The 25109-nt window shown below is 38.6% G+C and overlaps 1 protein-coding gene across 4 annotated transcripts in view; it reads right to left on the bottom strand.

The window, feature by feature from the left end:
• Positions 1-200: 200 nt before the first annotated feature.
• Positions 201-25109, bottom strand: part of ATL2 (atlastin GTPase 2) — a 46536-nt gene continuing 21627 nt past the window's right edge. The window contains exons 2-14 of one of the 4 annotated variants that reach the window (XM_040993097.1): positions 23513-23757; positions 14293-14427; positions 14005-14109; positions 11598-11648; positions 11271-11327; positions 10346-10438; positions 9318-9456; positions 8409-8536; positions 7343-7399; positions 6001-6072; positions 3980-4411; positions 2595-2609; positions 201-1985 (exon numbers count right to left, since the gene is read on the bottom strand). In XM_040993097.1, coding sequence (XP_040849031.1) covers positions 1866-1985; positions 2595-2609; positions 3980-4411; positions 6001-6072; positions 7343-7399; positions 8409-8536; positions 9318-9456; positions 10346-10438; positions 11271-11327; positions 11598-11648; positions 14005-14109; positions 14293-14427; positions 23513-23757 — 1649 coding nt within the window. In that variant the 3' untranslated portion in view covers positions 201-1865. Of the gene's footprint in view, positions 2497-2594; positions 2610-3979; positions 4412-6000; positions 6073-7342; positions 7400-8408; positions 8537-9317; positions 9457-10345; positions 10439-11270; positions 11328-11597; positions 11649-14004; positions 14110-14292; positions 14428-23512; positions 23758-25109 lie in introns of all 4 variants that reach the window. The other 3 variants (XM_040993098.1, XM_040993099.1, XM_040993100.1) reach the window with 3 other exon arrangements.

The raw sequence follows: 25109 nt of genomic DNA on the forward strand, positions 1-25109 counted from the left end.
TCCTTCATATTACTCTTCTTGGCTAACCATGTTCAGAGTCTTCCAGCTGAAATCTAAGCACTTTCTTAGAATTCTGTAAAGAATTTCCTTTTCCTTGGGGAAAATATTCCTTCCAAGAAGTACTAGGAAACCCAGTCTAGATTTTAACTCCTTTCGCATTAAGGTAAGTTATGTATGACTTTAATTTCAGAAAAAAATTGTTATTATACAACATTTTATTTTTCATTCATAAAAACAGCCCACAGCATTCAGAAAACAAGATGGTGGAAGCAATAAAGACACTTTCCAGGTGGATTGTGTTTAAGACCAGGTGAGATGGTAACAATTTAATACAGATGGTGACAAATACAACCCATATAAAAATAAGACCTGAATGGGGGCAGGAGGGAGCTTTATCAACCAAGGCAATGTAGAGCGTTCATGCATGCAACTCAACATCTGAATGTTCTTCACTTAAAAACCAAACCAGGTACTTTAACAGATATTCATAAGGAAGGCAACAAAGAAACTGGAAAAAAAATACATATGCCATACCCCAAAAGAGGAGAGTAAATGAATAAATCCCCTGCTACACATGGGCTAGTCACAGCAAGTTCTCCCTATACGGACGGACAAGAAAAATAACTTGCACAAGCTTATCTTTGAGGGATAATGTCTTAGAGCTCTCCACTCGGGGGCTTTCTGCTCATTCTCTTTGCAGTAAAAACAAATACAGTTTATGTAGTGGGGTACCCACTGAAGAAGTCCTTTAAAAAGAATCACAAGTTCCATTGCATATATACAACAAATTTTTAATTACGTACTGAAAATAAATTACAGGAAATAACTTTAAAATGAAACAGAGGACAAAGTCACGATAAACATTCCCATTGAATTCCCTTGGGGGGGAGGGGGTGAGATTGCAGTGCTCAAGATAAATATCACAAATATATCAAAAACTTCAAATTGTCTGCATTCACACACTGACATGAGCCACAAACATTCCTTTCACAGGGACTGTAACGTCTTAGCCTACCACAGAACCAGATTTTGCCATAGACTACAAAACTTTTAATACAAAATCGTATTTATATATTTATAATTCATATACATGCCCTATCTGTGATTTTAGAAAATAAGAGCTACACACTGTACAGACACTCTTAACTCACAGCTGTAGGCAACATTTCTGGATGGAATTTCTCCCCCAATAAAATTAATGGCGTATTTTATGTACATGAAGGCTAAACTGCAAAAAGACAGTTCAGTTTCCCAGATATGCATCTCCTTTTAGGGCAGGTTTATAAATTTAAAAAGGCAAGACAAATGTACACCTCAGAATTACTTTCTTAGCTACAAGAGTTGTCATGTGATTGCTGTGGAGCTTCTGACACATGCACTTATGTAATACTGTACTGAAGGCAGTAAAGCAATATACACTTTAATGTGGTGGCTCAATAAAGGCTTCATTGTCACTCCAATCCAATTCTCAACACAATGATTCATAAATTCTCTAAAAATTAAAAATTTCAATGGGATACACTGTTAAAGAGACTCTAAATAGATTTCTTAAAATATTTCCCTGAAATATCCTTTTACATAAAATTTCACTAACATTAGATTAGGAAAAAAAAAATAATAATTAAACATGGCACGAATGTGCGTGAGAAACCAATGCTCCTCGGCCAGTCTCCGTGTCTCAGGAGCCATTAAAGAACGCTCAGAAACAACAGACACCTTCACGCTCTGTGGCAGCCATCTGTGAAGCCAGATACACTAAACTACTTCTACAGTTGATTGTAAACTTTGGTTTATCTTTATTTGAGTTCTCATTGTACAGCAAGCATGAACAAGAGGGAGAGTGGAGTCCATGAGGAGCTGAAGTGTCAGTCTGTCTTTAATCGGGCATGGTGAGACACCTGGTCAGTCAGGCCTGCTTTGATAGAGTTTGTAACAGACTGCCTTATGTTCTCCTCCATCAAATTATCACCCAGAGGCTTCAATACCTGTGGTATGAGAAATGTGCAAACAAACAAAAAACATGAGGTAAAAAAAGAGTTACATATAAAAATAGATATCAAAATTTAATTCAAAGCAATGACAAAAATAACCAGGAATGTGGAAAACAAAAAAAAAAAGTTTCTCCCAAAAAACAAAACAAAACAAAAAAAGAAAATTATGCTACAAATAATGCAGTTAGACATTTTATAATGCAACACACAATTACTTTCCTCTTATTCAAACCATTTACCATTCCTATTAGATGGATGTGCAATTCCATACCCTATATGCAGCATCAAATCTGTATGTATACAGCATTTATGCAGACCGGCCCAGACGGTCCTGCTTACTGTCCTACATGTGTTAAGTGTGAACACTTCAGATACAGAAAAAAGGTAAAAATACTGTCTAATTTTTCTTCTTGTTATTGTAGGGTGACAGTCTCTGTGGCTGTGCTGATGAAAGAGCACGGTGAACCAGCCGACGTCTAGGAACTTCAAAGAGTTTGGAAAACACCTAGAACACGGAGTGATTCGTTAGGTGAATGACTTAGACTGCCGCCTTGAAACTAAAGAGCGTAAGACCACAGAATTAAGACTTTGTAGGTTTCTCACCTTCCTGGGACTCCTCTGAAGCAAAAGAAAAGAGAAATGCGAAAAAGATTTAGACAATGCTTGGTGACACACCACAGATCTTTTCTGACCAGTGATCCCCTAACCTCAACTACATTGAAAATAACCTTACACACTTTCCATTCTTGCATTGAACCGTTGTGTAATATGAACACTTCCAATTTGCTAGAATCAATGCTGCATAAAAAATATGCTTCAGAAGAAAACACTGAATAATTATTGGAATTAATGCTGCAGAAATATAGTAATGGCCAAAAAACTTTTAAGCAGATTTTTTTTTAAGGAAGACATCGAGACTATTAATCTCTCTCCTATTTGAAGATATCAAAGAAAAATGTAGTAGTGAAAATTTAGGTTGAAAACTGAAACTCAGCAAATACTCAAGAAGATTGGAAAATAAAGCATTTCTCTAATGAACAAATACAAAATTCAAGTTAACACAATGAATCACTTTATAAAATAATGACAGTTCAGAAAAGGTCAACACCCAAACATTCTTCAAAGAATGCTCTGCTTTTTCAGCCTCTGAATTTACAGCTAAATATCCAATAGGGACTTGCATATTCTCAATCTTCAAATAGGCTCAACACTCCTCAGCCCAGAAATGACATCAGGAAATTACTATCATGTCCTTCATCAGTAATAACAGCAGCTTTCATTCTGGTCCTTGACATGCTGCTCAAGCACTTTATGACAATCACTCAAAGCACATCTGGAGTGGAACTTCCTGCTTACGGGCAAGTCCATGGAGAGCAGAATCACAAAGGGCTCTCCTAACAGGTGCTTGCTGGACAAGAGTCCATGGCCTGCCTTGGGATTCTGGCGTGAAGTCCAGGATTAGGACTTATTTTTCAAGTTGGGTGTCTGCTCAGGGTGTTCAGCTTCACTCATCCGTGTTTTCATGGGTCAGAGGTCAAGCTTTTTCTGAAAAGAACTACATCACTGTTCCATGCAGCACCACTGTCTTCATGGAATCAAGGAAAGACCATCCAGTATTTCTCCCGCAATCCTTTTGCTTTTGCTTTCCAAAACTACTGAATTTCCAAGTTTTTCCTTACCTTCAAAATTGTTTACTAGTTTCTTTTCTCAAAGAAAATAAAATCTTTAGACTATCCTGTTATAATCAGACCTAGGACTTCTGAACCTGTCCAGACACACAGATGTAAGCTAATCCAAATACACTGTAACGCTAAAGAAAAACAGATCTCTGCTCCTTGTACAGAAGCTACATCCAAACAAAACAGAAAACATCCTTTTGACATTTCTCCTGCAAAGAAAATAAAGGCATGCAAATATTGCAAGGGAGAAGAGTTAAAAATCAGAGAAAATGAGATTAGTCACTGAAAAGTCAAAAGACAGATACCAACCTGTTCCCATAGTGTTTCAGCAATCTGATCAATCATTGTTCCAATTTCTCTGAACTCCCCAGAGTATTTCACATATGCCCAAGTACAAAGAGACGTCAGTGCCAACCCCATGACAAGGTTACACAAGACGGCTATAGAGTTTAGGCCAATGAAGCCAGTCAGTCCTGAGACTATATACATTGCAAACATGACTGCAAAAAGAGTGGCAGGAGTACGAGCAGCATAGAAGATGTTTTTGCCATCATTGTGCTTTATAAAATTTGCATAGGTCTCTTCGATTTCAGCTTCCAGCTGGTCCTGATAACGACGGCAGAACTCATCTCCGCCCATTTTTTTCACAGAACGAAACTGTTTGATTGCCACTTCCTTGAGATCCAAGTGTTTTCGCTCTAGATCCGAAGGTGCAATGTAAGGCTTGTCCCCACCACAGACCTGAACAGACAGTAACAGGGCAGATTACAGGACAGAAAAAATTAACACTTCAAAGAAGTTCCCTGCTTAGAGTTTTTAGCTTCATAAAGTCAAATCACTCACATGGTTTGGTTTTAAATTACTGTATAACCACAACTATTTATTCCTTCCTTATTTGTTCTACCGACTTAAGGCAAAATCAGTTCCCAAAATACAACCGTAAAACTCAAGTTTAAGAACATTTACATTGCACCCTGTACCTGATTGCATTTGGCCCAACAATCATAATTGCACAAAAGGCTGTTACCAGAGAGTGGATAGAAGATAACAGATAAAAACATACTCTAGCAGTGGGTGCTGGGTCCGTAGACCTGAGGGCAGGGGTTCTGGCAGGGCCCAGGTCGCCTGGCACGGGTTCTTGGGGCCACCTGTGAGAACTGGTTCTCCTCAGTGGAAAAGATGGAGTAGTGGACAGCTGGCCAGCTTCTCATGGAGAATACGGCAGCCCACTGGGGCCTGCAGAGGACATCTGGTACCATGCCAGAAGAAGCAGGGCAGAACAAATTGGACAACTACCCCAGCCAAAAAATCATAGCATATCTGGGCGAATGAAGACTCTAAGGTTGACTGTGTCAGCCAACGGAGATTGTAAGGATTCCCTAACTCTTGGATCAGTGAGATCAACATTTCAGAAGTATCAAAACCACCTGGGCAGAACCGTTGGACCGTGTGCCACATTGGAACCCTGGGTTGGTATCAGGTGGCCAGTCCCCATCCATCCCCAGGTTTGGGGAGGTTGGGAGGCTGGGAATGGCTTCTCCCTTTGCCCTACTCTCCCCATCCCCACCCTAGAAACAGAAAAAATAGAAAATTTGGAAACAATAATCACACCCTCTTTTCCTTAACCCTTGATCCTTCCCATCCTGATCAACTATATAAAATCATCTAAAATTTTAAAAAAATTTTCAAAAGATATCCTAATGACTGAGCATCTGCTGTTAACCTTAAGCTAATACTAGCACTCTAAATCATGAGTCAAAAAATTCTTCAATAGTGTTTATTATGTAATGACTTATCCAACCTAACTTCTATAAATATAATGTTGTGAATTATTTGCGGGGAGGGGGCTTGTGAATTACTTTCAGTAAGTTTGTTTCCAGCACAGATCGCAAAATAGGGACTGGCATTTTGGCACAGCACATTAAGCCAGCGTCCTATATCGGCACTAGTTCAAGACCCAGTTGCTCCACTACTAATCCAGTTCCCTGCTAATGTGCATGGGAAAGCAGTGTAAGATGGCCCAAGTCCTTGGGCCCTGCATCCACATGGGAGACCTGAAGTTCATGACTTCAGCCAGGCCCAGGCCCAACCCCAGCCAATGCAGCTGTGGAAGACGTGATCCAGAAGATTAAAAGTCTTCCCTCACACCTGAATCTCTCTTGGTCACTCTGGCTTTCAAACAAATAACCAAATCTTACAAAAAGAGCATAAACTAGTATCAGGAAAGGAAACAAAAATGACAAGACTAAAAAAAGCACAAATAGGCCAAATTATTTTAAATACAAAAACCTATTCTACTCTAGCTTGAAGTTTAAAATTCAGTTACAAACCTGTTCCATGCTTTTGCAATAAATATCTCTTGCCGCTGCTACTGCAGCCAGATTATTAGCTTCTGCTGTTGCCTAAAAGTAAATAAATAAATAAATAAATAAATAAATAAATAAAAAGATAAAAGCACCATTATTATCCAACAGTATCTGTCATTCCATAAATCCTGATTAACACAATTATGTACAATAAATAAATCTAAATACAAGCCAGAGGAAATACTAATTTCTTATTTTCCAAGGAACAGAACACTAGCATAAAGGGTCTACATGGCAGATGCTTCTAACAGAGCTGTCCATCTATCTTCATTTTGCTTAGGTTCACGTCAAAATAGTAGAAAATACCACATATACTGAGGCAACAGAAAAAAATTCAGGCATTCTTTGGAATCCAAGTGGAACAGCTCTAACATTTTTCTCAAGTGCCCCAAATCCATGCATGCTCCAACCCTTTACATAAACTGGCTCAGCAACTGCATTAGAACCTAGGCACATCCTCTAATATATTTTCAGTCATCTCTGGATTACTTACAATACCTAAAAAATGTAAACATGTACAACTAACTGCTATACTGCAAAAAACAACTGCACAGATATAATTTATCTTCAAACATTTTTTCATCTGTGGCTGGCTGAATCCACACTAGCAGAACCCGCATGGAGGCCGAATGTAGTTATAGCCCTAAAATGGCTGAGTCTCCAGAGATAAGGAAGCAGGAATTACTCACACAGCTTTCCCTCTCCTTACACAAGAGACATTTTCAAGCCTGTGAAACTTTTTATTGCATCAGTTTTATTAGAAAATACTGCTTTTCCACTATCAAACTGAGAAACTGCCCAAAGTAGTCAATCATTAAAAATGATGAACAGAGTTAAAATAATATTATCCTAAAAGCAAATCATTAATACTAAATGAAACCAGCCTTATTTCCAACGCAGTCATGGACAAAGACAGCACAGGAGGCACCTGGCACAGAGAGGCTCACATAAAGCCGTCTCCTACAGAGCCCTTCCTACCCCACCAGCAAACAAGAGAAAACAAGGACTGTGCGATTCTGCTGGCTGTACACGTGCAAGGTCTACCATCTGCAATTACCAAAAACCACTTCGGAACCTAAGGACCCACAACACACAGTCTTAAATACTGGAAAGTTATTTCCATGCTAAAAAGTTACTCCTTTTGCTTCCATCAACATTCTGTTTGAAGATCTTGTTCTGTCTCATAAATAAGACTACAAACCACACCTATCTTTCTCCTTCCACTCCTCTCCCTCCCTTCCCCATTTTCCCTCTTTCTCACACACACATTGTCTCTCTCTCTCTCTCTCTCTCTCTCTCTCTGTACCTGAAGCATAGACTTTGGATGTGGAAGTTCCTCTCCTTGATAGATTTTAATGTAAGCCTAAAAGACAAAAGATTCATTATATTGCAAAGTTATGCAATCTGGCTCTGGATCCCCACCAGAAGGAAAATCATAAATGCAAAAATAATAAGCAATACTAAAAGGAATTTTAGGTATAAAAATCAGACACATTTCAAAAAGTTAACCCTAGTATCAATAACATTAAATACATGTTGCTAAATAACAAGAAATATTTCTAAATATAATTCCAACTTGCAGTTACAACTCACATTTAAAAATTATATATCCTTCTGATAAAATGAAATCCATAACTCCTCACTGCCAGTAATTCATGCAGATATGTTATAAAACACTTTAACCCAGTATTTTATGTTGACAGCTCCAATTATATTTGAGCTCAAGAAAAAAATATTACCTGATCTGTGACTTAAGAGAAAAAAGGAACAAACAGGAACTTTCAGAATTCCATATAGGAATGTTTCATCTTAACCTTCTAAATAGAAGATCAATGTGGAACTAACAAAGATACCGTGTGAGTGATCAAAGTGTCCAAAAAGTAACAGAAATCCACATGGTTAATTTTATTTCCCCTTGCATTTTCTGCAAGTTCCAGGACTAACACAAACCCCTACAAATATCTTATTCTGGCAGAGGCTAGACAGACTGGAGAAGAGCAGAGACAACAAATGTGACAATAAAAATCTATGGATAAGTTGCTCAGATGCAGAAGTTAGTACAGATACTTTCAGCTTCTTGTACCAAGCACTTGGATGAGAATTATGTTCCTGACTCCTAGTATCACTCCCAAGTGAGAGTGCAGTAGTACAGTGTGACAGCGTGTTCCTTTTCCACTACCAGACATGGAAAAAACAGGAAAATTTTGTGAATAAATCAGACCAGTTTCCAACAGATGGAAATGGTGTATAATCTTTCAAATATCCTTAAATATTACTGATGCACCCATTTAAGACAAATTTCTTATACATGCAGGTTAGTTTTTAAGTCATGTACGTTTCTGTCAAAGCCATTAATGAAAGAGGTTGCCTACCTTAAAATACTCTACAAGATCTCTACATGTGACCTTAGATCCACTGATCTCTTTTTCTACCAAGTTTTCAGGGGCAAGCAGCAATGGAACCAAATTCCGAAGTTCTCGTTTAAAGTCTTCATCAATATCTAGTGATTAGAAAATTGGTCAACATTATTAGACCAAAAATAAAAGTTCCCATTGGTAAGAGTTAATAAAATCCCATTTTATGAAATAAAGAGTGCACAGGATCTGTTACTTAAGGTAGACTCATTTAAAAGAAAAAGCCCATTCAGATATGTCATATCTGCTAGGATAAATATAATTCCATCTACTCCACCTGTGCCATTTCTCACGCTATTCATTCTTCCAGTCCAAATAGCACACAAATAAGTCAAACTGTAGACTATTAAAATAAATCCTATGTTAAGTATTAATGAAAATATTCCTTACAAAAGAGGCAATCAATATCAGATTGTATTCAACTGTATTACTAATTTTATTTCTCCAGTCCTACTGTAAAAGTTCTGTCAATTCCCAAGCCTTCTCTCATCATACTCAAAACAATCTAAAACACACAAAAAATATTACCACCATGGATCAGTGCCCTAAATCCGACTGCGTCAGAATAACAACGGCAAAGGCTTTCAGCAGACTGCAATCAGTGACACTGAAAAGGTGACATTCAGAATTCTTGGAACCTCACTGCCGAGTGATGCACCCCACGATTACCAGGTAAGCAATGTACTAGGTAGATGCAAACAGACCAGTGGAAACAAACAGTAATGGCTTCAGGAACTCTAGTCACACCAGTAACAGCCTCCAGAATACAACAGAAAGTTAAGGAACGCAATTGTCATTGAAAAGAAGAAAACACACTTTCAGCCTCTAAAAAGTAATTTCTGATTGTAGCAAAATGGGAATTCCCACCTTTCAATCTCCCATCGAAGCTAGGATTAGTTGCAACTTTAAGACCAGGATGTGGTAAAAGGAAGCAACCAAGATTGGAGAAACAATTGTGAATGTGCTTCCTTACATTCTGTAGCTCTTCGTGTTGATTTTGTTTTACCTACAGGCAGAAAGAGACAAGGTATGTTAAAAGAGAAAAAAATGTACAACAGAACACACACATACCCCTGATTCAGCTGCTGTTCCAAAAGGGTGAACAAAAAGATACTAAAGGCCCATTTCTGAACAGTTTGGTAAGACTTCACATTCTCTTAAGGAAAGAGAAATTCTAACACTCAATATCTGAAGAACAAGTTACAGTTATGATTTACAAACAAACCAGAGGTTTCTAAGATCTACCAAACAAAAAAATTACCTGTTAAGTACTAATAGCGGGAAAAGAAAAGAAAAAGAGTAGAATCGATAAAAAAAAAGAAGAGAAAAAGCCGAGAGCAGATAGCGTATTCCCAATCGTTTGAACAGCAAGGACGGGGTGGGGGACCTGAGGTGCTAGCTGCTTAGATGCAGGTACTTTTGGGTGCTAGTTATATGGTTGTATTTATTTTGTATAAATTCATCAAGCTAAATACACACTTATGATCTGAGCAACTTTCAGATACACACTTCACTAAGAGGTTGGCAAATCTTTGAGGAATTCAATCTGAGTTTGGCTAGGATGTCTGATGTACTTTGCATTCATTTCTTCTGAAGAATCAGAGCAGTGAGGACACAACCATCTGACAGTTCATCTTACATTAGCAGTAAGAAAACCATGCAGCACCTCAAGTCTCGGAATGTCACTGAGAAATCCAAGGCAGCATCCCAATGACAAAACTGTATTAAGTCAAAGGTAAGCAGATGTCTGCATCTATCTGACCTCCCAGGCCAACCTGGGTCACACACTGCATTCACTGACAGGTGGAAGGGGGTAGGGGAAGCGGCACTCCAGGCCACCTGCCCTGCACCAGGCCTGGTTCTTACACTCTCCCCTCTAGGAAACGGCAACTTACCTGCAATCTCTTTTCAAGGAACTGTTTTCCGCCTTCCAAACCGTACGAATGTTCATAAGGATAACTCCAATCTCGAATCAAAAACATTAATGTCTACATACAGAGAAAATATATATAATTTCTTACAAAATCTTACAAAAAAAATCATACCTTTCACAATCAAAGCCTCCTTTTCTCCCCTAAACAACCCTTACTGAGGACTAAGGGGGAAGCATCCAGCCTAGCCATGAAGACACCATGTGGGACACCCACACCCCAGATGGGAATGCACGGGTTCAAGTCCTGCCTCCATTTTCAACTCCAGTTTGCTGTTCATGTGACCCTGGAGGAGCAGGTGATAATGGCTTAAATGGCTGACTCATGTCACTCATACAGGAGGACCCAAACAGTGCTCTGCTCCCAGCTTCAGCCTGGCCCGGCCTGGCAAAGCCCAGCCGCAGCCCAGCCCCAGCCCCTTGCAGACATTTAGGGAAGCATTCTGGGTCTCCCAAATAAATTTTTAAAAAATGAAAAGCCACTTTCATAGAAACTTTTATTCATACAGAATGGGCTTCTCAGGGCCAGTGTTGCTGCAAAGTGTGTTAAGCACCAGCATCTCTATGGGCAACACTGTGAGCCTTGGTTGCTCCACTTCCAACCCAGCTCGCTACCAATGTGCCTGGGGCAGCAGTGGAAGATGGCTCACATCTAATTAATAACATATTACCTTCATTAATCTTAGTGAAATATTAAGGATCAATTCCAGATCCACTGGTCTCATTCCTATCCTGTTAGCGTGCTACTGACACTACCACAAACTGGTTTCAGTTCCACTGACTTTGCTGCTAGTTTGCTGTTACATTTTTGTGACTCGAACACTACAAGGTGAGATGGCTTGACAGCTTCTCACAGACAAAACTGTTTAAGTCATCTAATACTTAGTTACCTGAAATGGTTTCTGGTAGATTTCTTCCATTGCAAGTCTTCCATACTCTGTAAATAACTATTAAATCACGTTATTTAAAATAATGCCTCCAAAGAGATTGAAAGAAGATAATTTTAAGATGGTCCTATATCAGAACACCAAATGTCAGCCTTTAAAATCATTTGAAAGCTACACATTCAGCTTTTTAACACAGTGAAATTTCTTCCAGTTAGGAAGTTATGCCCTAAGTTTAAAACCATAATATATTGTCTTACTTTATAGGCTTCTAAGTGTGAAATCACAATAAAGTGAGAATTAAATTTTCAATACTCTTTCAGACATACATACTTGTAAGTGTTGAAGATCATCTTCTTGAATATTCTGAGATAAATTATACACCTATTAAAACAAAACCAATTTTGTTATTAGTGTTTTATTGTGAAAAAAGCAGCTTTACTTACTCAGTAAAAATGAATCTCTTAGCCACTATCTTAGTGACACACAAAAACTTCTTTTTCCTAGTAACAGTCAACAAATAACATAAGAGGGGGATGTACTTGTAGTAACATTTGCAAAAATCACAAATACAAAACCTAAAAGTAAAGGAATAAAAAACAAATGTAGTATGTGGAAACTATTTTTTTTGTTCTCAAAAGTTTCTTTACTGTCATGATTGTCATTTTTCAAGTGAAAGCTGTTTGCACATTTTTCTAAGCCAATAAATGTGAGAGGCTACAGTTCCTTAAAGATGAATTCCTTCCTCATACAATCAGAATACATAGTTAATTAGTGAGTACTTCAACCACCATCTTCTTTAATGTCATTTATTTTTGCTAAAAACAACAGTTTAAACATGACAGCTTTACAAGCCATGTAAACTAATGAAAACAACAGTAGGTGGCACTCTTTCCATTTCTAGAATTTTCAGGAGGCCTTCCCAGGCCACTAAGCACAGCCAGCAAAGGAGGATCTAACATCCTCAGCAAAGGGGAAATAAAGTTCTAGGCAGAACCTCACTGAGGCACTTGGAGCTCAAGATATAAAGTCAGCACAGGCCAGCAAACCTAACACTATTTTTCTGAGCTACTAATTAATGCCAACAGGATATATTTTTGTTATTCATTCATCATTTGTAAGTTAAGATTTTAACTTCAGATTTAAAACCTGACAGTATGATCACCCTGTTTTTATCCATTTGGGCTTCAGCATTTAGAGAATAGGTCCAGATTCTTCCACTGTCAGGGCAAGGTACAGGCAGTGGAGCTGTTTGTCTTAGATCACTGCTATTTACCATACTGCTTTATACTTAATAGGTGCTTAATAAGTACTTCACTGAAAAACTAACAAGGGCAATCTGTCATAGGTCAGCCAAATATCTATGTAAGAAGGGACTCACTCCTAAAGGTTGGGGGATCAGGTGAGGGTGGACAGTAACAAATATCTTAATCTTATGGGTACTATCATTTTTAAAAGCACTTTCATATGCATTATCTTTAGATCTCATTTATCACTGCAAAACCTCAAGCAACACAGGCAAGATGGGCAAAATATTCATTTTACAGAGAAGAAAATAACTGAGTGACTTGTCAAACTGACTGATTTGTCCAAAACCAAACCAAGTCTCCTGCTATCCAAAACGCTGGACACACAGCGCTATGAAGCCACAAGTTAACTCCCTCGCTGTAATTTAAAGCAAGCCCTAAAATCAACTAACTTCAGAGGCTAAGATGTAATAAGAATACATTTGCTTGCTCAAGCAAATCAAAAAAATCACAGTTGTCTTGCAAACTGAGAGGATAAAAGGTAGAAAATGGGGGGAAAAAAATGTAAGGGTCCCAGGGGCATCACTTGATGGGTACTAACAGATGTCTCCAGCTCTACAATCAACCAAAGCACTCCTCTCTTAGCTCATATTAATATCCTACCCTGTTTCCACTCAAACAGTGGAAGGAAGGAAACAGGAGTTCACAAACACTGGACAGCATTACAACAGTCCTAAGACACTGCGCCAGTCTTATCTCAGTCTTATCGCAGGAGGCTCATCTACCTGCCCCCACCTTTTAAAAGTATTTGCAAATAAACTTCCTGATATGCCATCAGCAGGTGGGCCTATCCACCATACTTCAATATTCCATTTTTTAGCCAGAGATCTGTCAGTCACAGAGGACCTTAACACACCACATAAAGAAATACTGGCCTAGCTTGAAGAAAACAGAACTTGACAGAACACCATACACAACTAGAGTATACAAGGGGTTCTCCCTTTCTAAATGACACAAGTGCTATAAACCTGTAAATTGTAAAAACATCACTCAGGTTTCCTAAATTAAATACAAATTAATTCATATGTGTCTCTTTCTTAGTGCAACACCCAAGTACGAATTGTCATAGATATCAAACAGAAAAATCAGATTTATTCTGCTTAACCAAAAAATAAAAAAAAATATTATCTACTTTACTAAATCTGGCAGCCACACAGCTAATTTCAATTATAGCTATCAGGTAACACCTTTTCTTAGAAAACAGAAACAGACTCTGATAAAACAACAACAAAACCAGAAGGAATGACTACTAAATGACTGCTTCCTCCAAAATTACCCTAAAGTGCCAAATTTCATATCATGGGCCACAAGAGCAAGTATGTCCACATCGGTGACCAGCAAGAAACAGAAAGTGCTCTCCTGAATCACAGGGCGCTGGAAGGCGGAAGTCCAAGGCCTCGGGGGTACGTGTGAAGGCTCAGCTCACGCCTCACCTGCACAGAGCTGGTCATCGTGCTGAGAGCGAACACGGTCGCACAGTCTTTGATCGTCGACTGGCTATCAAAGGCACCCTGGGTATCCATCAGCAGCACAGCCACCTGGGAATGGATCAAATACAGACCAATAAACTGCAAAGTTGGTAATTAAATCAATACTACATATTTTGGCATAACTATTCTTAGAGATTAATCAATCTGTGCTGTTTGACTTTTAATACTAGAAAAACAGCTCAAGAAAAAAAACAAAAGGAACAAAATAGAAGAGTAGAAACAGAATTTTACTTTTGTTCCATTGGGTCTGTCAATCACAAATACTTCATTCCAAACTTGTATGCCTGTTGTCTCTCTCTCGCAACCACCTCGCCATGTAAAGCCGGTCAACGGTTCATTGTTTCCACCAATCCAACTCGCAGAATCCTGTTAAAATCACACAGAAAACCTGAGAATTAAAGGAAGCTTAAGAAACCGCTGATTCCAAGTATTGCAGATGAGAAACCTAAATCCAGAAAGATAAAACCCAGTGGGTCACCCTGGCCAAGCAGCTGTAAAAGTTGTGGAGAATCTGTCTTCTCTAGACCAGAACCTTTCTCAACTCTGCTTCTCCTTCCACTCTGGGCTCTGGATAAAGACTCACAACCAACCTCCTGCTTCTTGGGGAGATTTCCTGAAACGATGAGAAATCAGAAAAGAAATACTAGCTATTTTAACATTTTGTGCAAAGAAGTTCCAAACAGATGTCAAAACAGTGCTGCTCTCCCTTAGAATAGCTTACACTGAAATGTTTTCATATTGCTTTAATTTTCTTTAAAACAAATCTTTAAAAATAACCTCATGATTTGTCTGGAACCTGATTCAAACAAAACAACTATTTTTTTAAAAAGGTCCTTTTAAAATCCAACAGAAAAATTCAATTCAAGCATAGATATCATATCAGATTGTGTTCAGTTAAAAATTACGATTTGGCATGATATTTGGCTTGTGTTACAGGAAAAAAAAATCCTGGGCAAGCATGGTGGCTCAACAGGCTAAACCTTTCACCTTGCAGCATCAGCATCCCATATGGTCGCCACTTCCGCTCCTGCTCTGGACTTAGATCTGGGAACTCAGTTCTTGCTGTTGTAGCCATCTGGGGAGTGAACCAGCGAATGGATAATCTCTCTCTCTCTCTGTCTCTCTCTCTCTCTCAGTGAATGGATGATCTCTCTCTCTCTCTCTCTCTGGATCTGCCTTTCAAATAATTCACTACTTAAAAAAAAAGGAATATGAAGAAATGAAGAACTCTCTGCTCATAAATTCAGTAACTTACTTTGACAGAAACAAACTACCAAACTCACAGAAGAATGAGATCATCAGATTAGACCTGGATCTACTAGAAAACTGTAGCCAATCAATAGCCTTTCAGAAAAAAAGATAAAAAGCTTAGATTATTTCAAAGGTAAATTCCACTCAATAATTCTTTATAGAAAGTATAAGCAAAGGAAATACTTTCTAACTGATGCAATTTCCTAACACCAGAACCAGATAAAGGTATTACACATAACAGAAACCACACATCAACAGATTGTATATGCAAAGACACAAAAATTCCTCAACAAAACAGTAGCAAATCAAATTTATAAACACAATTATACAATAATGTGGGAACAACATCGGCTCAACTACCAAGTCAACAATTGTTCATTTATTTACAATAACAGGCAAAAGATTCAAACTGATAGCAAGAAATGCAAAAAGGCACAAAATCCAACACCTATGAAGACAGGAACTTCCTCAACTTGATTGAAAAGAAAGAGAACAATTTCTACAATTAATACAACAGAGAGGATCAAAACACTTTTCCCCTAAAGAGAGAGCAAGGAAGACAAGGATGTTTGCTTTTAAGCCTTATATTCAACACTACTAGAGGTTCCAGCGAGAACATTTAGGCAAAACAAAAAATAAAAGGTACCTAGAGGCCAGTACCACTGTTCTGATGCAGTTCTCTGCTTATGGACTATGAAAGCAGCAAAGGAAGATTCCAGTCCTTGGTCCCCTTAACCCCACTGGAGGACCCAGAAGCAACTCCTGGCTCCTGGCCTCAAATCAGCTCAGCTCTGGATGTTGCGACCATTTGGGGAATGACCCAGAGGATAGAAGATCTCTCTGTCTCTCCTGTCTGCAAAATCTGCCTTCCAAAAAAACCTTTAAATAAAAAGTATCTCCATTAACAAAACTCTAAACAAAAAAAAAAAAAAGAAGACCACTAGAAAACAATACTGGTGATATACCAAATGCAATTGTTTTTCATGTCTCTGGTCAAACTGATTTTTGGCAAGGCACCAAGAGGACTCATTAGGAAAACAGTGTTTGCAGCAAACAGTGTTGGGACAAATGAAAAGATACATAACAAAAAATGAAATTGGACCACACCATTATATCATAACATGTTCATGTATCAACATATTGATGATTGAGTATATTACTCATAAAAATCAAAGGTAGAAACGTCCATTAACTGACAAATGGAAAATACACACATACAATGGCAAAAACTACTCAGCCATTGAAAGAATGAAGTACTATTTTATACTACAATATGCATGAACCTTACAAACACTGTTAAATGCAGCCTAATACAAAAGTCTACATACTGGGTGTTGCAGTGCAATTGATTAAGCCACTGTCTGCAACATCAGCATCTCACATGGGCAGCAGCTGGGTCCTGACTGTTCTATATTCTATCTAGCTCCCTGATACTGTGCCTGGGAAAGCAGTGGAAGATGGTCCAAGTCCTTGAGACCCAGATGAAGCTCCTGGAGCCTGGCTTCAGCCCTGGTTGTTGCAACTATTTGGACAGTGAACCAGTGGATGATTTATCTTTCCTTCTCTCCAACTCTGCCATTTAAATAAAACACATATTTTTACAAAGTCCAAAAAATTGCATCATTCCATTTATATGCATTTCCAGAATAAACAAATTCTATAAAGACAGAAAACTGATCAGTGGTTCCTGGGACTAGAGGTTTGGAAGGAAGGTTCCTTTGGCTGAAGGGTATGCAGTAGCATTTGGAGATGAAGATACTGATCTAAATTTAACTGTGGCTGACAGCTCACAGCGTGTGCTCAAATACCCTTAGTGCATAAGTTTTAAAAACACTCCCAGTTGGGGCCTGTGCCATGGCATTATAAGTTAAGCTTCTGCCTGTGGTGCCAGCATCCCATATGGGAGTCAGCCCAAGCCCCAATGGCTCCACTTCCCATTCAGCTCCCTGCCAATTCTCTTGGGAAAGCAGCAAATGATGGCCAATGTGGAAGCCCCAGAAAAAGCTTCTGGCTTCAGTCCAGCCTGGTTCCAGCTGTTGAAGCCATCTGGGGATTGAACCAGTGGATGGAAGATCTCTTTCTTCCTGTCTTCGCAAATCTGCCTTTCAAATAAAAATAAGTTTTTTAAAGGCTCCCAGACTCCCAAGCTCCCAGTCATATAACACTCACTCCATACCACCATCAGAGGGTAGGGCATAAAAACTGACCCACTGAAGGTTCTGTTAGTTGTATTCATAAAACCGTGCACCATGACATGCACATTAGCTGAAACTTGTTTCTGGGTGAAATAATTACAATGTCTTTCCCAAAGCATCTAAAGAAAATTGCTTCACTGAAGAAAATATGTAAGAAACTTTTCAAATAATAATAATAATAATAAACAACTAAAACCACTGTCCTGAGAAGTAGAAGCCGTAAGAGAACACATTCATTTCCTTCAATAAGTATTTTTTCTCCAAAACAGTTCATATAAAGAACTTTTAATTATAAGACTGTTTAATGCCTTAAATTTCTAAAGCTGATTTGTGAAGTTACTGTCTATATAAGCAGTTTGGTTCTTGAGATGTTTTACCAAAAATGGTCTAAAGTAAGCCAATTCCTTTAAAATCACATATTTAACTTATAGAAAGTCATTTACGAATGAAAAATAAAACCTATAATTATACTCTCTCAAATCCAAGATCAAAATATGTGATGGCGTATATAACAATTTTGATATTACAAAAAACAGAACTTTAAGTAGGACATTATTTTGAAGACTATAAATAAGTTAGCAAATAACAAAACTCCTTTGAAAACATTATAATAAGGATTTAAAGAATGTAAATACTTCCATCTCATCTATTTCTGATTCCTCTGGCTCTGGCAGCATCTAATGAGGTGTCTCTAATTAAAACCACTCACACAAATTTAAAATCTGTGTATGGAAGAATCCAAAATTTATTTCCAGTTTCAAAATAAAAATCTTGGGTGGGGGTGAAGATGTATACCAACCAAGATGTACTGATTGAAAAGAACTGCTTAGGGCCCAGCGGCATGGCCTAGAGGCTAAAGTCCTCACCTTGAGCGCGCCAGGATGCCATATGGGTGCTGGTTCTAATCCCAGCAGCTACACTTCCCATCCAGCTCCCTGCTTGTGGCCTGGGAAGGCAGTCGAGGACGGCCAATGCTTTGGGACACTGCACCCACGTGGGAGACCTGGAGGAAGTTCCTGGCTCCTGACTTTGGATCATCACAGCACTGGCCATTGCGCTCACTTGGGGATTGAATCATCGGACGGAAGATCTTCCTCTCTATCTCTCCTCCTCTCTGTATATCTGGCTTTGTAATAGAAATAAATAAATCTTAAAAAAAAAAAAAAAAAAAGAAAAGAACAGTCTATAGTCCACATAACCTCTACACTAATCCCCTTAGCTTACATGCAGGAAAATCAAATAAGCTCAATACTCCTTTAGGGTAATTTATTTTCCTTAATGACTTAAAATTCTCATAAATTATGCTCACTTCTTAAATTGGCAAAATAATGTAAAATTCAAAAGTGCCAGCAGCTTGTTACACAAGTCACATACAATATTCCACCTGTAATTAGTGCAATCATCCATAAAATACAACTAAAGCAACAATTAAATAAACTTTTATATTAAGTCAAAAACAATTTTATGAGCATCATCAAGTATAATGATTTGAAATTAACAAAATACACACCTATCAGAATGGCTAAAATTAAAAAGACCGACAATAGTGTGTTCACAAGCTCTATGAAACTACAAATCGTTTACACTGCCTGTAGATTTCTATTTACATTTATAAATTAATGGGCCTGGTGCATTGGCTTAACTGGCTAATCCTTCTTTTGTAAGCACCAGGATCCCATATGGGCACCAGTTTGTGTCCTAGCTGTTCCATTTGCCATCCCACTTCCCTACTCATGGTCTATGAAGGCAGTAGAGGACAGTCTAAAGCCTTGATACCCTGCATCGTATGGGAGACCTGGAAGAAAATCCTGCTTTCTTGCTTCAAATGGGATCAGCTCCACCCCTTGCAGCCATTTAGGAAGTGACTCGGTGGATGGAAGATCTTTCTCTCTGTTTCACCTTCCCTGTAAATCTGATCTGCCTCTCCAATAAAAATGAATGAAAGAAATATAAATTAATGAAACCACTTTGGAAAATGGTGGCAATCACTACTGGATTAAATAGGTATTTCATGCCAGGACCTGGCATTTTTGCTCTTGAGTGAAACCCAACAGAATTAAGTGCTTAATATCATCACAACTTATGCAAGAATGTTCATAAGCAGCTTTATTCATAGCAGACAAAACTAGAATGAATTCATGTCTATTAACAGAAGAGGCAAATAAACTGTGATATACTCAATCAATACAATGTCACTGGGCAATGTAAGATGATCAATTGCTTAGGATTCATACTGAGTACAAGAAAAACAAAGACACAGAAAGTACAAACTTTGTGACTACTTTTCATGAAGATCCAAAGCTGACAAAATTCATCTGTGGTAAAACCAGTCAGCCCTAACAGCTGGAGATAATATAAACAAGGAGGAGGAACAAAACTCTAGCAAGCAGGAAGTGTTTGTGGCCTGTTCTGAGAGGCAGTGGCTACAAAAGAACACACTTATAAAACGTATTGGCTATACTAGGGTTTCTGTCTTTTACTACATGGAAGTCATACCACCAGTGACAAATCAAGTGAAACTAAGAAGAAATATTTTAAATTATTGTTCTACAAATACATCTCCTCCTTTAAAACCAACACAAAACAACCCGAGTTTCCCCTGGCCCCAAGTATTCACACATTTCTCAGGAGTCTCAGACACTGCTAGCCTTAGAGAAGACAATAAAACCTAGCTCAACATTCCACAGGGCTGATACTGGGATACCTACGTTTCCGATAAGTTACAGACAGCAGTGCATATAATGCTTAAAAATAGGTTTTACTCTTTATCCGGCAACAGTTTTGAAATAAGCTCTTTAAATAGCAAAGACACTATATACAGGCCGGCTTTTCATTAAAAATGCCTTTAGCAAACGTCATAAGTGTAATCAAACTTCTGTGCAGCAAACAGAGCAAAAGAACCTTTATTCAGTAAGTTCAGCTACCCATAGTGTCCAGAACAGCTACCATGTTTGCAAAAGCAATTGTTCTACTGTGATCTATTTCAACTTTGAAGCAAACTATCAAACACTGTACAAATATCAATTCAGTGTAGGTATTTCCTACAAAATTCCTCTACTAGGGTTGTATATAGGTAAACAACAAAAATTACTTTACATAACAGCTTCTTAGAATAAAGACTTTGGCAGCAAATTGCCTGGTCTGGGATCTTAGCCCCGTCTCCTACTTCAAAGCTTGTTTTTACCTATCAAGTTGAAATACTTAAATTGTTACATAGAGTTATTGTGAATGCTGAGTAAGATACTACCAACGCTTAGTAACCAGAGCCCTACAACTCAGTACAGAGTCAAAAACCATTACACATTTCTTTAGAAATAACATCTGTTGACAGAAGAAATTTATTTATCTCCAGTTTATAACACTAAATTTCTCTTTTTACACTTCAACTGTATTCTTAATATAAGTAGTGCTTTAAAAAATCTACACAAAATGTTACTTCACACACACAAAAATGAGACTTAAAAATCAGAATTTTCCCCATAATTTTTGAAGACTTTCAGCAGAAATCTAGGATACTCTTACTGTAGAAACTTTGCCAAAAAGTTTTATCCAAGAGCAAAGAATTCACATGCAGCCTTACAGTAACGTTCCGTAATTACTTAAAGTGAAACACACACCTATTTTTAAACCATAAAGTGAAACATACGCCTGCTGACTCTCTCTGGGAAACTGCATCCTCACGTACACTGAGATCAGTGCAGAACACAATCCACTGCTTGTCTACGCCTTTTTGGTAAATGTTCCATTTTTATAGGCACACAGGTCTATAAAACAAACTATCTCAATGTTATTTCTGCCTTATTTTCGCTTCAAGGGAAAAGCACTAAATCCATGTAAGTAAAATCATATTAACTCAGAAATCATTCTGTTAATATAATTTTTCATTAGCAGAAAAAGATGATTTATAATTCTTTACGGAAATCTTATAACTGAAAAAGATATTTCAACTTACAGGCCACCAACCAGACATGTTACCCCACCCAGGCCATCATATTCCTTCTGTAACTTCAGGAAAGGAGGTGTTTTATCATCCTGATTACAAATGAAAATGTGGGCTGCTACTCTACTCTAAACTGCCGCTACCAACTGATCAAAGATGTACTTAGAAATGGCACGTGAGGTGACGCTTACGTCATTCCAAGACAAGTGATCAGCTCCCTTCCCCGACTACCATTCGATTTCCTCTCTGTGACCTGCTTGGGATCAAATACGTTTGACATGAACAGCTCAGACACAGGTAAACGCAATATACACAAGTTAACTTCCGAAATTAGAAGGTCTCATCATCACTTTACACTTTTAGAAGTACAGATTGTTAGAAAAGCAATGTTGTCATTTACATATTGCTCTTTCAGCTGTATTTTTCTGGGAAAATCTAAATGGAAAAGTTTTAAATATATCTTTCTCAATTTCTTCAATACATACAGTATTATTTGTTTAATTGCAAATACTCTTGATATTCAGGCACACTTGAAAATGCCTAAAAATATCCTTGGGAAAAGGACATAGTGAACAGTTTCCTGAAAAGCCGATCGGAAACGTTTACCTTATATCTTACCTCAAGGCAGAATTCATACACCCTGACAGGTGTTTAATTACATCATTCTGCCGAAGTGTTATTTTTTATTTTCTTCAGGTGGTTTCTGAGCTCAAAGGTCTCAATTTCCTGCTAAAGCAGACTGGAAGTTCCAGTGGTGCCCAGTCACCCACACAGGACACTCTGAGTTTCGACTCCCACCCACAGCCCCATCTTAAACACTTTAGGAAATGAACCAAAGCATGCCAGTTCATTCCCTCCTTTCTGCCCCTCCCCAAACTCTCTCTCTGCGCCTCTCAGATTTTTTTCTTAAATAAAAATACATCTAATACAAGTTAATTTGCTGGGAGCTTGTCAGTCAACTCGTAACATCTAAAAATGAAAATGTGTACAGGCAGATTCATCAATCAAAACAGACACTGCATGCCTAGAAGGCCCAGTTTGGGGGCTATGATTATCAAGGTAAGAACCACTCCAAAAAAACATTAACTTAGCCAGGTAGAAAAAAAAAAAGAAGTAACAAAGAATAGCAATACAATCTTGGCTATGTGAGTTTGGATGAGAATATCACATCCTGAAAGTCAGGAAAGGACTCCTATGAATAGATCAGCCATGAACATAGTAGGATTGGAGAAACAGCAAAACATAAGGGGGCTTTTAAAAGTTCATGGAAAAATAAAATAAAAATACAAATTTTACATAAACTCTGTGAAGCCCCCACATATCTGACATATGGAGGCGCCAGACTTTATTTCTAAGTCACAAGGGCTGGGGCCCCCAGGACAGCCGCTTTCCATGATCCCAGACAGCATGCTTGCAGTCCTGGCTGCACTGCAGCTTCCCGCTTCCCTCTGATGCGAAATCTGGGAAGCAGCAGGCAAAGGCTCAAGCACTTGGGCCCTTGACATTCACAGGAGAGATCTAGCCTGAGTTCCCGGCTTCTGATGTTCAACCTGAACTAGCTCCAGTTGGTGCAGGCACTTTAGGGAGTAAACTAGCAGATGGACAGTCTTTGTATCTTGTCTCTTTGCCTTTCAAATAAATTAAACTTAAAAATGTTTTAAAAGTAGCCACCGCTAAAAGGGGCTTACATTAAAAGTAAGTGTACTTTTACAGGAGTCTCTGCCTATTTCATTCACTGTAAAGATGCCCAAGAAAGAAGGGGAAATTGACAAGAAATAACAAGACGGGAGGAAAGATCAATAGTACTTCAGGGACCGCAGGATACATTGAGACATCCTGAGATCCAGAGCAGACACTCAAAAACACGCCCCACCCATCAGTGTAGTATGCAGAGGTGAACTCTGCAACAACTTCTGTCACAGCCTTAGCCAGGAAATCCTATGAAGAATTGTATTTCTATAAAATTAAAGATACAGATCTTGGTGGATTAAAAAAAAACAAAAAAACAAAAAACAGGGTAGGTTAGTCTGTTTCTAATCGGTTCAATTTAAAAGACACTATTCACCTTGTTATACATATATCTAAGCATGAAGTCCAGCAGAAATGATTTCCCTTTACGAAAAGCTCCTGCCACAGACACCACTACTATATTAAGATCTCGTATGTGTTCCTGTAGCAAGATCTGCTCCAAAGCTTCTTCATCAAGTTCAAAGTTATGGTCATCTTCATGAGCAAGAACAATCTGTACTGGACATGGTTTCTTCATCACCTCATCAGAGTTTACTAGGTCATCATCTTCATAATTCTCACCTAGAATTAGAAAAAGGAAACAGGTTACTTGAATCCCTGCATTAGAAACTTTTGCTTAAGGATTACAGTTGAAGCAAACAACTTTCCCCCTTGCAGATCATTTGACAAGTTACAAAAAGTAATGGTCAAGTACCGCTGTCACAGGACAAAGAACAAAAGAACTCCCACCACAAACACAGATAAGCAACAATACCAAGCACAGCCTTTCTTTCAATTAAGTCTTAATTTTGAAAAGTACCTATTATGAAAAAAAGCTACACATGGATTTCAAAAAATAATTTGGCACCAAAATAAACTTTTAACTATTATTTCCTATGAATTTTTAAAAGATATGAACTGAAAGTGTAATTTTTCATTGTGGAACAAAAACATCATCTCAGTGCATTCAAGGCAATGGAGGACTTTTGCCCATGCAGGCGATAGTTCATATCCTGACTGCTCTACTTCTCATCCAGCTCCCTGCTTGTGGCCTGGAAAAGCAGTCGAGGATGGCCCAAAGTCTTGAAACCCTGCACCCACTAGGACACCCAGAACAAGCTCCTGACTCCTGGTATCTGATCAGCTCAGCTCTAGCCATTGTGGCCCCCTGGGAAGTTAACCTGCAGACAGAAGATATTTCTGTCTCTCCTCCGTGTAAATCTCTCTAATGTAAATTCAAAAAAAAAATTTCCAATTATCTAACGCAAATTTTAAAATAACATAATTAATTAACTAATAACAGTAACCCAGTAGAAAAGGCTCAAGATGGCTAAAGAGAATCTACAACCACCTCAGCCAGAAAACAGCTTCAGGACAAGGAAAGAACGGTACTTCCCGAAGCCCGTCTGAGGAGCAGTTTCAATGAGCTTACGGTAACCACACGCAGCACAGGGACACCACAACTTGCAGAGGGAAGGCATACCTCCCCTGCCACAGCCTGCTGCCCCTGTCCACCACTCCTATCTTGGTTTCTCAGCCAGCAGATGCCATCTTACTGGGAAAAGGTTGTACATATATAAAAATAACAGAAATAAAGAGACCGACAGAGGGAAAAACTTCAGTGAGGAAGTGACAAAATCTGGACATCGGTAGAGAAGCAGGAAATGTCCCCTGCCATAGCTCACCACTCCTGCCCCAGCTACCCTGCCAGGGGATGCAATCTTAGAGCAAGTCATCAGAACATACCCTCTGGGAATGAGGGAAGGGCCTCTTTGCTCCTCAGTGCTGCAAACTCACACCTGCCAGTGCACAATCACCACCGTAAGCTAGAGAAGGGTCCTGTGAACATCTCCCAGAGCTGGCGCCTGGGTTCTTGCTCCTAAAGTCTCAGCATCAGTCATGCCCACATAGCAGGACTAGGGAAGGCCTTAGCC

The sequence above is a fragment of the Ochotona curzoniae genome, unplaced genomic scaffold (assembly GCF_017591425.1).
Source record: "Ochotona curzoniae isolate NIBS_2020 unplaced genomic scaffold, NIBS_Ocur_1.0 contig_883, whole genome shotgun sequence".
In the NCBI taxonomy this organism is placed as follows: domain Eukaryota; kingdom Metazoa; phylum Chordata; class Mammalia; order Lagomorpha; family Ochotonidae; genus Ochotona; species Ochotona curzoniae.